This window comes from Anguilla anguilla, chromosome 15, assembly GCF_013347855.1.
Source record: "Anguilla anguilla isolate fAngAng1 chromosome 15, fAngAng1.pri, whole genome shotgun sequence".
In the NCBI taxonomy this organism is placed as follows: Eukaryota; Metazoa; Chordata; class Actinopteri; order Anguilliformes; family Anguillidae; genus Anguilla; species Anguilla anguilla.
This window is the reverse complement of record NC_049215.1, coordinates 28,182,482-28,198,558: the sequence shown is the minus strand read 5'-3', so window position 1 is coordinate 28,198,558 and position 16,077 is coordinate 28,182,482. Positions and strand designations below refer to the sequence as shown.

General features: G+C 44.0%; 1 protein-coding gene and 1 long non-coding RNA gene across 2 annotated transcripts; one reads left to right on the top strand and one right to left on the bottom strand.

The window, feature by feature from the left end:
* Window positions 1–851: 851 nt before the first annotated feature.
* Window positions 852–15,701, bottom strand: pros1 (protein S). The gene is made up of 15 exons (XM_035394046.1): window positions 15,237–15,701; window positions 14,062–14,219; window positions 13,043–13,067; window positions 12,143–12,226; window positions 11,415–11,537; window positions 10,952–11,077; window positions 9,114–9,239; window positions 7,978–8,099; window positions 7,751–7,869; window positions 7,223–7,409; window positions 6,686–6,850; window positions 5,990–6,158; window positions 4,098–4,234; window positions 3,586–3,814; window positions 852–2,683 (listed from the first exon to the last, which is right to left on the bottom strand). The coding sequence occupies exons 1-15, from the start codon at window positions 15,313–15,315 to the stop codon at window positions 2,511–2,513; spliced, it is 2,022 nt and encodes a 673-aa protein (XP_035249937.1). The 5' UTR covers window positions 15,316–15,701; the 3' UTR covers window positions 852–2,510.
* Window positions 4,126–5,993, top strand: LOC118214245. The gene is made up of 4 exons (XR_004762602.1): window positions 4,126–4,251; window positions 5,078–5,133; window positions 5,696–5,794; window positions 5,893–5,993. It is a non-coding gene; the product is annotated as an uncharacterized LOC118214245 (long non-coding RNA).
* Window positions 15,702–16,077: the final 376 nt, after the last annotated feature.

Here is a 16,077-nt window from a genome sequence, read left to right as displayed (position 1 = left end):
AGGTCTCGTAAAACTGCTTAGAATGACGTAGGGACAGATTGCCATTTGAACTTGTTGAGATCAGAAAAGGTTATCGACCTAATTTGTCATACTGACATGAAGACAAAATATATTCATAATGATATACTGTACCAAAGCACATCAACTGCATTTTGATGTGGGCATACGTTTTCCACAGTTAGACTGCTCTGGAAACATGAAAGGAAATTTGTCAGATTCGTATTCAAGCTATTATTCGATAAAATCTAGACCGTTGATTCATAGACTGCATATTGCTTTTGAAATCAAATAATGATATTGCATTGCTGAACTTTTGTGGGACATTGATAGTAAGACTTTGATATTTAGAAGTCTGTCCTTTATCCTTTTTTTTTTTAAGCTAATGGGCATTTCAAAGATAATGGTGGTATGTTTGAAACTGTATTATGATACCAAACAAGGCAGGATATCTTATCACTTCTCCTTCAATCTAATGTAATTTTTAGCTGTCTACCAGTGTTATTCATAGAATTGGTACCTTGTCACTTACAGCTACCAAGTCTCATTTATTTTGTGTGTGCCAATGTTGTCAAGTTTATTCATGTGAACTGTTTCATTACAATGTCATTAAATGTATAATTGTCCCAAACAATTTGTAATCATCCCAAACTGTACTGTTACCTAATTGGTGGTACAATTACAGTGCTAAAATTGCACCATAAAACAGGGGTAAATCAGTGTTTGAACACATTCATCAGTGTGTAAGTTTGTGCGACTGCACATCATTGGTGGTCGCATGTCTCGTTAAGTTCACAGTCAACTGTGAATAAGTAAGCATTAGTCTCACAAATGAGGCACTGAACAAAAACATGTTTGTTTGAAATCATTTTATTTAAATTAAACAAACATGTAATACGAACCCAATCACTACACATGAACAAGATTTACTAAAATGAGCTTGTTTTCATTTACACAGAAAAAGTGTGGCTGCAATACAGACCTTCAATGCATAGAGGAAAACAAGTAAGATATTCGGTGAAGTTTTATTTTAAAATTTCAGAAAAAGGCTTTCAAGCCAAAAATAAGCAATTTTAAGTCTGCTTTAAAAAATATATATTTTAAAAATGTTTTTAATTTATCGTTATAGACACAATCCTTGGATTATAATAAACCAGCTTGCTCCAATTTCTGTCCCGTCATTTGTCAATATGCTTTGTTATATCTTTACTCTGAATGGCTACCTTTTGTCCCAGCCTTGTCTTTCCTTTCAAGTTTATTGCAACAGGGATAAGAAATTATTGTTGTCACATTTTGTACATAAACCAGAGGAGCTCCACCAACTGAGTAATATGTTGCCAACAACAGACATCACAATGCCAGCGATGATTGGAGGATGCCCTCAGGGACCCCGGAAGTAAAGTCAAAACATATCAACCAATCACCTTTGGCACTGTTCTGTTAATTATTACCAGTGTTCCTCTAGCTACAAGAGTAGGAAGTTGCAGCTATGGAACACCTACTCGCTGGGGTCAAAAAACAACCTGCACAACATTACGTGATTTTTATTGCTTGTAAAATCGACAGCAGTAAACAATGTTATTTGTTTTGTAGGTAATATATTGGCTAGCTGGTGTCTCATTGCTGATATGCAAGTGAAATGCTACAGCCTGTTTACCTCCATTAGCACTGCCGGTCCAATCTATGGACAGACCCCACACTGGGTATGAATATTCAAAACAAAAAATGCTTGCAGTAGACCCTTGGTTTGGGAGCCATGTAAAGTTATCCTCAGTCCAAGAACATTTTTTGTGGTGAAAAGTCCAGGCATTCAGGTGAAACCCCTGCTACATTTGATTTATAAGTAAAACTTTTCTAGCTGACTAGGATGTAGCCAAAACATTCTGGATGAATATAAAAATGATTTTCCTTTTCATTTTTAAATAGTAGACACAGATAGCATACCAGCATACCCCCCCCCCCCCTTCCGCACCCATTACACATATCTGATTGACTTACTGTGGAATTATCAGGATTCTACATGTACATTCTTGGCAGACAGGTTCCACGATCTATCATTTTCTTACTGCAATTTTATTTACTTGACAAATCAGGTCCTGACAAACATCTCCGTCTGGAGTGGTTGGGTAGGTGTACCACTGGCCAAAGTCTAAGAATATGCATCGTTATCAAAACGGTGTAAAAAAAAAAAAAAGTTTAATTGTATCCTGGCGAGGATACAGAAAATTGCTAAATCCTGACATCATACCTTGGCCTTACAAGTACCCTAATTAGTTTTATCATTTATGTAATTATTAACAACTGAAACAATGTTAGGCATCACTAAAATCTTTCGCCTCCAGGATTTTACAGCTTTTGTAGAGTAATGAGCATATTGTGGAAAAGGAACAAGGGCATGAAACGTGCTGCGGACCTAATATGATGAAATAACAGACCACTGTACTTGCTGAATTTGGGAACATAGCTGAGGTCACATGCCACAGCCCTTTCGGTATGACATCATTTCCTGCTCATCAGTTGAGAGGGAAAGGGGCATCTCCTGTCTGTGACACTGGGGGGCAGGAGTGGGATTTGATGCTGTTGTGTTTGCTTAAGGCTTCATCGAAGTCCAGCCGCTTGCTGTTGACGGTGATCTCCATGCAGCCGTGGTAGAAGGCAGTCACTGGTGTGGCTGTCATAGGAAGCTCTGCGGGCAAACAGGAAGTAAGGATCAATATCACAGCACTGCAAATACACGGAGAACTACTACAGTACCAAAAGTACAGCAAAACCTCAGTTACAAAACTCAAAGTTACAGACTGGTCCACTGAATAGGTATGAAACCAGAATGCTCAATTGTTCATTATCAGGCTTCTTCTTGTCACTGTGGCAAAAGGCCAAAATTAAACAGATATTATTCATACTTTCCATTCATAAAAAAATTAATATTTGTAAAATTAAATAAAGGGGCATGTCTAAGTATTAATGCAGAAAAATAAGATTTGGTAAGCCAAAAGTGATGCAAAGAAGACTGTAACCAAATCAAAACATTTGCCTAAAAAATCAAAAGTAGCAGGTCACAGAAATATGTAGAATATGTAGAGTCTTATTAACAAGATAAAAGGACAACCAAATTTACTACAATGAGTGTAATGCAAGATAAATTGCCAAATGGGCCCAGCCTTCCTAAGCAAAAACAACGAGGAATTTGGTGAAGATCAGAACAATTTATCTACAGCTGTGAAGCAGCACGGTTGTCTTGAGTATAGACAATACGGCCTTTCAAATGGGTCTGAAATGCAATGCTGCCAGTGGTTAATGGTTGATTTAAGAAGATTATTACAGATTATAAGAGTATAGGAATATTTTTTTTATACATGGAAATATGCAGCTGACAGACAAAATGAGTGCTCCTGTTACCCAGTTTACTAAAAGTTACATAAACAGTTTTAGTAAGACAAAACGTTTTTTTTATTTTTTAAAAAGGTGGCTATGAGAAAACAATGGAGACGGTGGGAGGACGCGAGTGAATGGATGAATGAATGAATGAATGGGAGAGGATGAGTAAATGGAATGCGAGGAAGTGTGTGTGTCCGCCGCGCGGTTCACCTGGGACGCCCCCGACGTAGGTCTCCACGGGCCCCTGCATGGTGGCGTTGAGGGCGGCCAGCCCGGACTGCAGGACGTCCGCGTCGGCGTAGGAAACGGTGGAGGAGTTAGCCCCGAGTCGGAGGCCGGCTGGGGACACGCTGAGCCCCAGGAACAGGCGCTCGGGGTAGCAGAGCATCACAGACTGCAGAGTGGCCATGAGAACCTCCCCCATGAAGACCAGCAGGTCCTGCGGAAAACGGAGAGGGACACGTGGGGGGGTCAGTTTATGGGCAGGAAAAATGTGTGTGTGGGTGGGGGGTGGGGGGGGGGTGGGGGTGTGAATGTAAAAGAGAACTCAGGACAATGTAGGTGCTGGTGCTGGATAATGATGGGGGGGCAGGGTGTGGGGGGAGGTGTTGAATACAGAGTAGGTGAGTTCAGGCTGAATGTAGGTTATGTATGGGGTGGGGGAGGGGCGGGGGGTTGGGTGTTGTATGGAGTAACCGTTCAGTAAATATGTGAGTATTTACTGCGTCTTCCTGTCCTCGAGTCAACACGGAGACGGACAGTGGGACGGTGTCGTTGCTGACGATGGCGAACAGGACTCCTGTGCTGCTGGATGGACGGATGTTCAGCTCCAAGTCTACTTTCCAAGACTCCGCTACACCTAGACAAGCATAAAAGGTCAGTACAAAAACAAAGATAACCAACTTACCAGAAATGCACTGGCAGATACTAAATTAAGAAAGATGATGTGATCCTTCACTGCATTATAAATGGTTTAATGGAAGCTTATAAACTGTGTTACAGCCTACTATTGTGCTGGAGTGTGGAAGTCGTATCTCAAAAATCTTCACACTGTCTATTTGCATATAGAGAGTCAGGATTAAACATTACCCTGGACCCTCTGTTCTTGCATTCTCCCCTCTATACACCCCAAAAACAAAAAAATAAGCCAGACTGAACAAGTATTTTAGTCATATTTAGACTTAAAGTATTATTTCTGTTACTTTTTGCTAAATGAGACAACATTATTGCCACTGAGGTGAGACAGTTTGACTTGTGTCAAGATTTGCCAATGGGCTAAGAAAGATTTTTAGTCTCATTCCCAAGACTAAAATGTTTGTTAAGACATACTTTTTTTGCAGTGTAGTTGTCTGATATAACATGCTTCTGTAGCTTACAGTATAGCCTTACTTTTTTTCTCTGCATAGCAAGTAACTGAACAGTTATTACTCTATTAAGTCTCTGGGTCCTGCAGTACACTGGTTTATGCTTGCCTGTGTTCCTGTATCATTTGATATGTCCTAGTAATAATCCTGCAAAGATTCTCTAAAAAAATGTATTATTTCCTATTAATCCGTCTTTGTAAAAATGTACATAAATTCTGTCCTTTCTCCTGACTGGCTGAGTCTAACAGTAGCTCAAGGCCTGTTTACCCGGGTGGTCAGTAATGTCAGTTCCCTGCTGGAGCCCATGAAAAAGTGACATCATCCGTAATCCTTTCCAGACAACAGAGGCTGGGAAGGATTCTGCGATCTGTCCACAGAGATAACCGTGAAATCGGTAGGTCGGACGGACTCAGAACAAACTGCTACTCAATCCACTCAGGCACCCACCCACCCACCATAGCGCTTAATGCATTTGCCAGACATTCCGTCGAATACACGGAGTCGACTGGCCGTTCTTTTGGTCCGCTGTCTGCCAAGCCCTGATGTTTATACTGCAGAGGCAGTCTGGCCTGGATTAGGTTCTTTGGAAGAATTCCGCAAATATGTGAAGATAGGACTAATAGAATTTTATTTATATACTGTATTTTACTTTTATTTAACCCAGTTGTGCCAAAGTTGAATCAGCCTCATGCACAAGACAGACCTGGTCCAAGATTTCAGCTAGTTCAGCAAGAAAACAAAATGGACTCAGGCCTGACACAACACAATGTGCAAGATTACAAGACAATAAATCACAACCAATAAATAACCACACAATTCCAATCTATATAACTGACTACAACAATTGGCTGCCTGCCAGCCTGCCAATTCATACAATGAGCTCTAATCCTTCATCTATAAAAGCCAAAGAAATTGCATCCATTGAAACCATAATAATAATGATATTTTTATTCCAGGCTCCTGGTGTCAGATATTAAATCACATTGGACAGTGACTGGGACAAACACAGCCTGCTCTGTACCACAGACGAATAGAAGCCACTTGCCCAGGGAGCAGTAAGTAAACCACAGCAGCTCTATGACTCTCAGGGGGCAGGTTCATGATTTGTGGTTTTCTTGGCTGATAAACAACTCACACAGTTTCTGGTTTTCAGATCGTATCTCGTTCTCGGTCTATGAAAGTGCATGTGAATCGCAATGCAGTGCACACAACAAGAAAGAGCTGGGTCTTCCGCCCTCTCCTGTACTCACTGTAATTCACATGGAAACGGGCAAGGCCTTCTCCGGGGAAGTAGGACCCGGGCTCCACCTGGACGAAGCAGTGCTTGCTCTTCTTCTCCTGGATGACCTCTTTGACCCCCGACGCCCCCTGGTTCATCAGGTTCCACCCTCGGATGCAGCCGTCCAGCCTGGGGTTGATCTGTACACACGGTCACACACACGCCCAAACGGGGACTGTGGTTAATCTGTGGCCATGTGTGTGCACAGGTTTAATGACACTGTCACTTTGGCAGTTGACAGAGAATTTGCTGAGGGTTGCTAAGTTACAGCCTTCTGCTCCCATTGGCTGACAGTGTGAGATAAAGCAGACCAGTGGTGTGGTTTCCTATTTGGCGATGCTGTAAATTTTACGGTTTAGTTGCAGTTGGTTTAACAATGGCCCGTTTCATCCTGCTCTGCATAATGCCAGTTTAATGTCGCATTGGGTCATTTGCAGCGGGCTTCGCTGGTTTAAACCCCTAGACCACAGAACTGCATGACAAGCGGAACAGCTATCAAAACGTGTGAAATAAGGATTAGCTGTTCCTGTTGTAATGCAGTTCTGTGGTCTAACGGTTTACACCTGAGGTTTACACTCCAGCTAAGCACACCGCAGTCGACCCCATACGCGCGGCTACGTGTTTCTGTTTGACGGTGCTGTTAGCGTGAGTTGGGTTTGCCAATTACCGGCTTGATGACGCTGTCCGTGCGGTTGGGCAGCCCAGCGATGAACACCTTGGTCTCCAGTTTCCCATTGACGGAGGTGAAGAGGCTGTCCGGGCTGTTTATGCTCATGACAGCTTCCTTACTTATCTTCACACTAATGCTGCTTTCCAGTTCATCCACTGAGATCTGCACAGCACAGCACAGCAGTCACTCAGCAACAATTATACAATCACATGCATTCAACAAGCAGATAAACGGTCACACACAATATAACACAGCACCCAACACAGTCACAAAGCAGGACACAACCCATCTCAAATACAGCTCAGCTATATAAAATCATATGGGCATAGGAAGCAGATGCTACACTCACACTTAACAGTGTAGCACAGTACACTCATATGCAGGCTGGAAAACTCAATGCCCACATCTGTCAGTCCCACACACAGCACAGCACAGCACAGCACAGTGCAGACACACACACCCACACATACACTCGCGCACGCACACACACACACACACACACACATGCTTGATTCAGAGATTCAGTGTACTCACCACATGCCACTCCCCATCGTTGATGACCTTTCCCCCGCTGGTGACCTTGACGGAGTGCTGGTTCTTGAACTGGATCTCAATGTGGCCGGCCCGTAGGCCCAGCATGAACCAGGACTCTGGGGATGACTCAGCGTAAAGGATCACCCCCTCCGGGTCGAACGTTCGGAAGTCAAATTCAGCTGCGAACCTGTATCAGCAGAAAGGAGAATGCGTTCTGACTTCCGCCCGGAGATCGATAATCATGCCACATCAGTTACAGAGACAAGGGGGACTGCTGTGAAATCAAAGACACATATTTAAATTCTCACTGGTTGGCTTGCATGTTAAAGAACACAGACCTCTGGTTGTTACACATATGAAACACAGATAATCTCTAGCTGATGCATTCATTAAAGGACCCTAATCTTTGGTTGATTCAGATAACTGATAACTAACTGGCTCATATGTTTTACATACAGGATGGTGATTGGCCTGTGTATTTGGAGTCAGTGAGCGTTCTGACTGCTCCGTTGCTCTCTGGACACCTACTTGGTGTTCTCTGGCAGGCGGAAGCGCAGGTAGATCACAGGTAAGCCTGTGAACTGCTCGCCCAGGTACAGCATCTCCGCGTCCCTGATGTCATGCAGGTGAACACACACCGGTATTTCCTGTCAGAGACAGCGATTGTTCCTTTAACTCCACACGTCTTCTAGAACCCAGAGCGTTTTTCGATTCCGATTCCGGTATTCCGGTATACTTTCTTACGGGTTGCCCACCTCACAGAATCGTCCGTCCTCCACCAGCTTCAGGCCCTGCCTCCCATCGCAGTGACAGGAGAAGCTGCCCATGGTGTTGATGCACTGACCTTCACAAGTGCCCTGTTTGCATTCATCCACATCTGCAAAGGCAAGGGTTACTCAATCTCCTTCTCTCTCTCTCTCTCTCTCTCGCTCTCTCGTTGGGGGTGTTTTTATGTCTGCTTTTAGCATTTACAATCTTCTCAGGTCATAGAGACTCAGATAAAGGGACCTCAAAAGTCTCTCTCTCTCTCATGCACACAAACCCCTCGTACATTACATGTATTAACAGTAATTTAGCCGATTATATGGTTCATTAATAAAGGAAATTATAACTCCACAGGAGCTTACAAAGCGATGTCATACCTCTAGAGGTTGTGCATGTGTGTATTACCCGATTATTCCTCATAATTATATTTAACATTTAATCATATTTTAGGTTGGATCTCTTTCCTGTGACTTATGCAACAGAGGTCACTGTGCTCAGGGAAAGAATTACAGGTGTCAAAACTCCAGGCCTGGAGGGCTGCAGTGTCCGCTGGTTTTTGGGGTGTTCTCAACAAGTGTTTAATTCAAGTCATTCATTGGCTAAGGAATCCATACTCATTGTTCTCAAGGCCTTAATTGGCAGCTGATTGAAAGGAAACCATAAAAACCTACAGACACTGCAGCCTTTTTGGAATTCAGCTTGACACCCCTGTGCTAGCATGATTAAAAATTGATTTGTTTGTTTAGAATTTTTAACTGTTGCTATAAAATGTTTCCATACGTGCAACCTCAGCTTAAAAGTCCCCGTTCAAGCTACCTTGGAGTTACTCTAAGTGCATTTTCTTACTTTAAACCACAAACCCCCAGATGGCCCTGTACCATTAATGGCATACAGCCTGCTGCTCGGAAGAAACTTATGTAGATCTCTAAAATATCCTTCATCATAAACAAAAACTGGGCCAATCGGTGGCATAGACTAAAACCAAAATAACATTTAAAAAACCCTCAGAAAGTGAAACTTATCTTTAACTGATTGGATCCCCGTTGGTGGGGATGAGGTGTACTACAGGGCCCTCCGGAGGCGGGTTAGAGTACTGCAGCGGTGCCTGGGGGTCTGGCATGCTCACCCTGGCAGGCGTGGGAGGTGAAGTTGTACTTGAAGCCCGGGGGGCACTTGCACTCGTACATGCCCGGGGTGTTGAGGCAGGTGGCCGGCTCACAGATCTTGGGGTACAGCCGACACTCGTTAATGTCTGCAGGACAGAAACGGCATCAGGAACTCTCTCGCTCTGTCTGTCTGTCTCTCTCTCTCTCTCTCTGTCTCTCTCTCTGTCTGTCTGTCTGTCTGTCTGTCTCTCTCGCTCTGTCTGTCTGTCTGTCCGTCTCTCTGTCTGTCTGTCTGTCTGTCTGTCTCTCTGTCTCTCGCTCTCTCTCTGTCTGTCCGTCTCTCTCTCTCTCTGTCTGTCTGTCTGTCCGTCTCTCTCTCTCTCTCTGTCTCTCTTTCACTCTCTCTCACACACACGCATGCACACATGAAGGATAAACCGAGTAAACAGTAGGCAATTGGAACTGACATGAACAGCTAACACTAATGCGCCCGTAGCTGTAAACAAATCCCGAATGTTTATAGAAGGGAGTTTAAGGCTCGACTTTTTGAAAACACAGAGAGGAAATGTTTAAGGATCTTGTGTTTCTGCTGTGAGGATTATACTGTTGCGGGCAGTAAAAGTACGAGACGGCTTCTATTCCACAGAGTACAGCGTGACCCCGAAGACTGGAGATTCTTCAGGGAGGTGCTGCTGAGTTACACTGGTATACTGGAGTCCTGTTTCGCTCTCACAACAGGATCCAAGCATTCCTCAAACAGCTGGTTGGACTCACACATACTTGGCTCTGTTTTCTTGGCAGAATTAAAACAACTGGCCCTGGATCAGCAGGAGGGAGGGTGTGAAAAGCTGCTCCACATTGCTATATGGACCACGCTGCTGTCCTTACCACTCCACACTTTTACCCAGACCACTGCTCCATACTGCTGCTCTGACCACTGCTCCACACTGCTGCTCTGACCACTGCTTCATACTTCTTCTCTGACCACTGTTCCATACTGCTGCTCTGACCACTGCTCCACACTGCTGCTCTGACCACTGCTTCATACTTCTTCTCTGTCCACTGTTCCATATTGCTGCTCTGACCACTGCTCCACACTGCTGCTCTGACCACTGCTTCATACTTCTTCTCTGACTACTGCTCCATACTGCAGCTCTGACCACTGCTCCACTCTGCTGCTCTGACCACTGCTCCATACTGCTGCTCTGACCACTGCTCCACGCTGCTGTCCTTACCAGTCCACACTTTTACCCAGACCACTGCTCCATACTGCTGCTCTGACCACTGCTCCACACTGCTGCTCTGACCACTGCTTCATACTTCTTCTCTGACCACTGTTCCATACTGCTGCTCTGACCACTGCTCCACACTGCTGCTCTGACCACTGCTTCATACTTCTTCTCTGTCCACTGTTCCATATTGCTGCTCTGACCACTGCTCCACACTGCTGCTCTGACCACTGCTTCATACTTCTTCTCTGACAACTGTTCCATACTGCTGCTCTGACCACTGCTCCACTCTGCTGCTCTGACCACTGTTCCATACTGCTCTCTGACCATTGCTCCACACTGCTGCTCTGATCACTGCTCCACACCACTGCTTGGACCACTGCTTCACAATTTTTCGCGGAATAAAACATATTATTCAGTTTGATTGGTAATGGATCCAGTCCAGGGATGTCCCAATTTAATCTCTTCTTTACTTCTACTCCAGTTTCAGTTTCAGTTTTGTTAACATTTAACAGATGACAAAGTTGCAAGTGCACAGGAATCGATGGCTGTGGCTCATTGCCAAATCTTCCAATTAAGCCAGTGAATGTAGTTAGAAAAGAAGGCTCCACGGTACAGCCTGGCCTTACCTGTGCAGTGGATCTTGTCACTGGAGAAGTAGCCATCCTCACACAAACAGCGGAAACTCCCAGGGAAGTTGTAACACTTCTGGTCACATCCAGCAGGGAACTCCAAGTCGGTGCACTCATTGATATCTTGTCAATCGATCACAAAATCAGACACTGTCAACATCCGATTGATCAATCTTATCACATTTAATATGTATACACATCATAAGGAATTCAAAGATAACCAATTGTCTAATTATATGATACAGAGTTAAGATACCATTAATGCCTGCTCAGTAAGCACCAGAGAAACAATAAGGAGGTGGTCTTTCTTTAAGACTAATTTTCTCATAACTGATACCCTCTCCATTCAGACTGATCCAAAAACCCATCCACCACACAACGCCGACACAAACACCTACGTTCCTGTTGACGCTGGCCCGACAGCCACGGACTTCTCAGTGCTGAATCTGCAGGTACCCACCTTCCTCACAGCGTATGCCCCTCCAGCCAGGCTTGCACACGCAGGTGAAGGAGCCGTGTCCGTCGATGCAGCGCTCGTGTCCTTCCTTATGACACGGCAGCGGGAAACACTGATCACTGATCTCTGAGGAGAACATTTACAAACGCAAACATACAGTAAGCTGTGGACGGAGAAAAGCTCAGGGCCGTGGGGGGGGGAAGCTGGAGTCTATCCCAACATGCAGTGGAGGAGAGTCAGGAATAAACCCTGGACAGGTCATCAGCCCATCGCAGGGCACACACACCATTCACTCACACACACCCATATCTGCGGGAAATTTAGAGTCTACAATTAGCCTAATGCATGTCATTGGACTGGGAGGAAACTGTAAAACAGTGGAGACCAACAGGGACACGGGGAAAACATCCAAACGCCACACAGAAAGGCTCTCGGTCAGTATTCAAACGCAGTACCTGCTTACTGTGTTGGTGACAGTGCTATTCACTGCACCACCGTGGCACCCAGCACTCCTTCCTAGGCTATAGCATAAACATTACTGTGCATGAGTGAAAATAAACATTCAAAGCAATGCATGAACTCAAACAAACAAACAAAAAAAAAATTTACAGTGCACCCACTCAAATCCTATGTAAAATCAGGCAGCACACTTGCGTGGCAAACGCAGATACATCACTGCACAGAGACGGGCAGGGCAGCAGGCTCGCTTGCCTGGCTGTTCAGACACTCACGTTTCACACAAGTGCGAAGGTCAGAGGGCACGCCATCCCCGGAGAGAGGGTTGTTGATTCCTACACGGTGTGACCCCAAGCATGCTGATAGAGAGGCACCAATCATTATCAGCCGATTCAAACTTCAATATACAATTCCACACGGTACAGTGTCCACTCTTAATTTTGACTCTAACAGAGTACATACTGTATGGGTCCAATAGGGCCCATATGTTCTGTGTAAGAGCTGATTTAGCACTGAACATTTAACTGTTTTTCGGCATGACTAGAAGCAGGCCAGACTGCAGTCAACAGAAAAGACAGGAGGGGTGATTTCTCATATTGTAATTTGAAGCGCGTGCAGCATTTTATGTACTCAGTGATCAAGTTCACCCATTCGTCATATGGATATAATAATTATGAAAAACCAAGAAATTGCCTGAACATTTTTTGGTTTTTCCCCTACCAACTTGGAACACTAGTCAGACATTGCCATTGTGAGTAGTGCCCTCCCATCTTTACAGTAGTAGCTAGTTGGTTGGATGCCAAATTAGATCTTGTCACATGCAGTATAAGTGTTATACAAAAAGCAACCATGCTATTTTGCTAACTTAGCAGCTGGCTTGCCATGTTAGAATCGATAGGTAAATATGTGCCAGACAACAATTAACTCTGAATGTTCATCAATCTAGCTAGTTTATAAATTGGATCACTGATAATAAATATCAATAGAATAAGTGGAGTTGGCCCATGCAGCACTTCACTGGACAGCACAAGACGGGAAGCCGCTGGATACCGTGAATCATTTTTCCTTTGTGAGTACTGGTTAGTGCTAGGGAGTAATTGTAAAAGAAATATGTGAGGGGTTCATTAGATAGGGTAGGGACATCAGGGGTCTGATATTCCCTAATCAGAACTTACCAACGTACTTGGGATAAAAGTACTCCTGCAAGAGAGAGAGAGGTTAATGAGGCAGTGCTTGTAAGGCTTACCACAGTGAGCAGATGTTCTGAGTGTGCCCTCCCCAAATTCTCTTAAAAGTACAGCGGGTCTTGGCTTGCACAGTCTTCCTGAGACTCATCTTAGGATCCTTCAAATTTGTGGTGACGTGGTGGCAACATTAACAGAAACACTATAAGCATGTTATGCCACAGCCTGATAGTTATTATATGAGTCAAGATATCATAAAATATGTCGAATAAAAATGAATTGGCTGAGTAACTTAAAGGCACTCAAAAGGGAAATCATAGAAAAAGAAGCTGCAATATGTGAAAGTTAATTGATTTTTTGAGGCACAACTGCTTCTAATTCATTCAAAAAATTTAACCGAAGTCACTCAGCTTATATCTGTGCGTACAGTAGACAGAAAATGGAGACACGCATCTCCAGCGTGATTTTTCACCGTCCTGGCAGAAAATATCAAACTATCAATATTCGGTATCTCACTGTAAACACTGACATTCCACATCACAAATAACCTAATCCTCCGATATAAGTAACCACTCCTATTGCCTTGCGTCCAGCTCAGGAATGAACCCGTCCCTCTGAATTTACCATGTCTAACCCCATCTCTCTGGCCACCACGAATGACACCCTCATCCCTCATGGTGTGCACAGGCCCCGCTTTCCACCCAAACAGCAAATCTAGCCATGTAAACAAGCACTAGAGCAGAACCAAGTACAGCACACACGGATGATGAAATGAGTAAACAGCGGAGGAACAGTTCAATGACCCGGCATGGCTCTGGGCTCAGTCACAGAGAGATAACTGCGCTGTCCCCTTCATATCTTACGTGCCGTCTCTATGCCCACGCAGCCACAGCGGTCACGTGATCTGATTCTGAGGTAAGGATATGTAACTCAGGGGACACGCAGGGGGTTGTGTGCTCCATGACCCCCTCCCCAACCCCCAACCCCACCGCCCACCACCCAATACTCACAGTTTCAGGGTTGTTCTCGAAGATCTCCCGCGCCTCCTCTTTGTTGCATAGCTCCTCGATACACTCTCTCTCCAGATTTCCCTTTTTACTCTCCTCAAAGAGTGAATTTGCCCGCCGGCGGCGTGACAGGAACTGTGAAGCCGTACTCTGTGTTAAGACTACAGAACGCAGAATTAGCACAGCTGCAACAGGCAAATTCACAAAGTCCATTACGCTGAATGCTGGCCAATGAGTGACACCAGCCGCATTCAATAGGCTTGACATTTGCCATCTATATTTGACCATTTTTGGGCAGGAATTAAGTAAGTCTCCTACTGCAGCAGCACGTGTGCTACTATATTGTTTCTGACCAAGACCTGAGAAGCTTAGTCACTGGTTACTGTGAGGGGCAACACATGAGGATTTGGTGATATAACGCAGTGAAGGACGTTACAGAGACATACACAGATTTAAGAACCTTTTCTTCAATGGATGGTATGTTATTACTTATTTAGTACACACATTTTATTTTGCAATTCATGACATTGTGGAAAACAAGACAGTAAAACTGTTGTTGTACCACAAGTTGTAGGCCACCGTGAACATGTATCATTTAATATGTTCAGTGATGCAGTTTCAATCTTTACTTTGGCCATTAATAAAAGAACAAACTTTATATAGATTAGCAAGATTAGCCTGTTTTTGCACTGGGAATTATCTCCCCACGTGCTGGTGCCTATTTAAAGCCTGCGCAACATGAAAAACGGATGTTCGTTCAGCGTGGGGAACGTCATTGTAATGCTGAATGAACTGCAGCTGATACTGACAGAGATACGTAGTTAACAGAGAAAATGTAAAAACATATGACAGCTCTCCAGCTGAATCGGAAACACTGTAGCTACGTTAGCGGGCGCACAGATAACAGGGCGCGCTGCATTTCATATTATTTATTTTTTTTCTTTGCAATAAACTGTAGCTACTTCGACTGACAAAACAGATGAAGACTTCCGGCTACCAAAAACACATTGTAAATTAAATTCAGTTTCCACAAGCTGCTAACGTTGCACACCATATTGGCTAATCCAATCAGAACAGAAGAACAATTGTTTAAAAAAAACCGTTACAATTTGAAACTGACAAAGAGGTCTCGTGATAACATCAGACATTTCAACGTTTACTAGTGTATAGCTACTTACATCGATGGGCATCACAGACCGCGACAAACAAGATGAGACAGCCTACGAGTTCGCCCAACGCCGATTTCCTTGTCAACATAGTAAGTCCGCTTCTGTGAAGTAGGCCTCTCAGTGAACTGTGAGTGCGTTGTTGAAGTACAGGTCTGTAAGAGTTCTTTATTCTTCCCGAAAATGTTTTCCCTGGTTTGATGAAGAGGGCTGGGACAGCGCCAAGAGCGCGGCGATAGGGACTCGACAGAGGGAGCGCTGTACAGCCCGAGCAGATCCCCAGTACTCACACAGCGCATACATTTCAATCTGGAGAGTCTTTGAGTTGCAAACTGTGTGAACAGGACACAGAGTACTGCGTAATTCTCACAACAAACAAGGCGTAATAAATCTATTGCCCTGCGACTGTTCTTGACACTTAAAAATGTATTAATGTTTCAAACTGTTACTTATACGTGTATGCTACCTTTGTACATTTAAATTTAACGCGTAGCAGCAAGTTTTCCCCCCATTCTAGTGGATACAATAATTCACTTTTACTGTGGAATGGGGTTAGTAACCTTGACCCTAATTTGAGGAATTTGCTTCTGGTGCCATCCCGTGCTTCTAGTTTTAACCTACTGCACCTACGCCACCTGTTCTAAACGTTTTCAAAGCAGATCTAAAGAGAGTAAAATGAGTTAAATACAGTATATCCATCACCATCACATAGACGCCCATGCTACAGGTCTTAAAGATTCTTTCTTCAAGATAATTCTTTCTCACAATCATCATAGTTCCTATCTACTGAAATTGTGTCTTGTGTTATTTTCGTGACAGAAAATGGGAAAGAATGATTTTGGAATTAAGACAA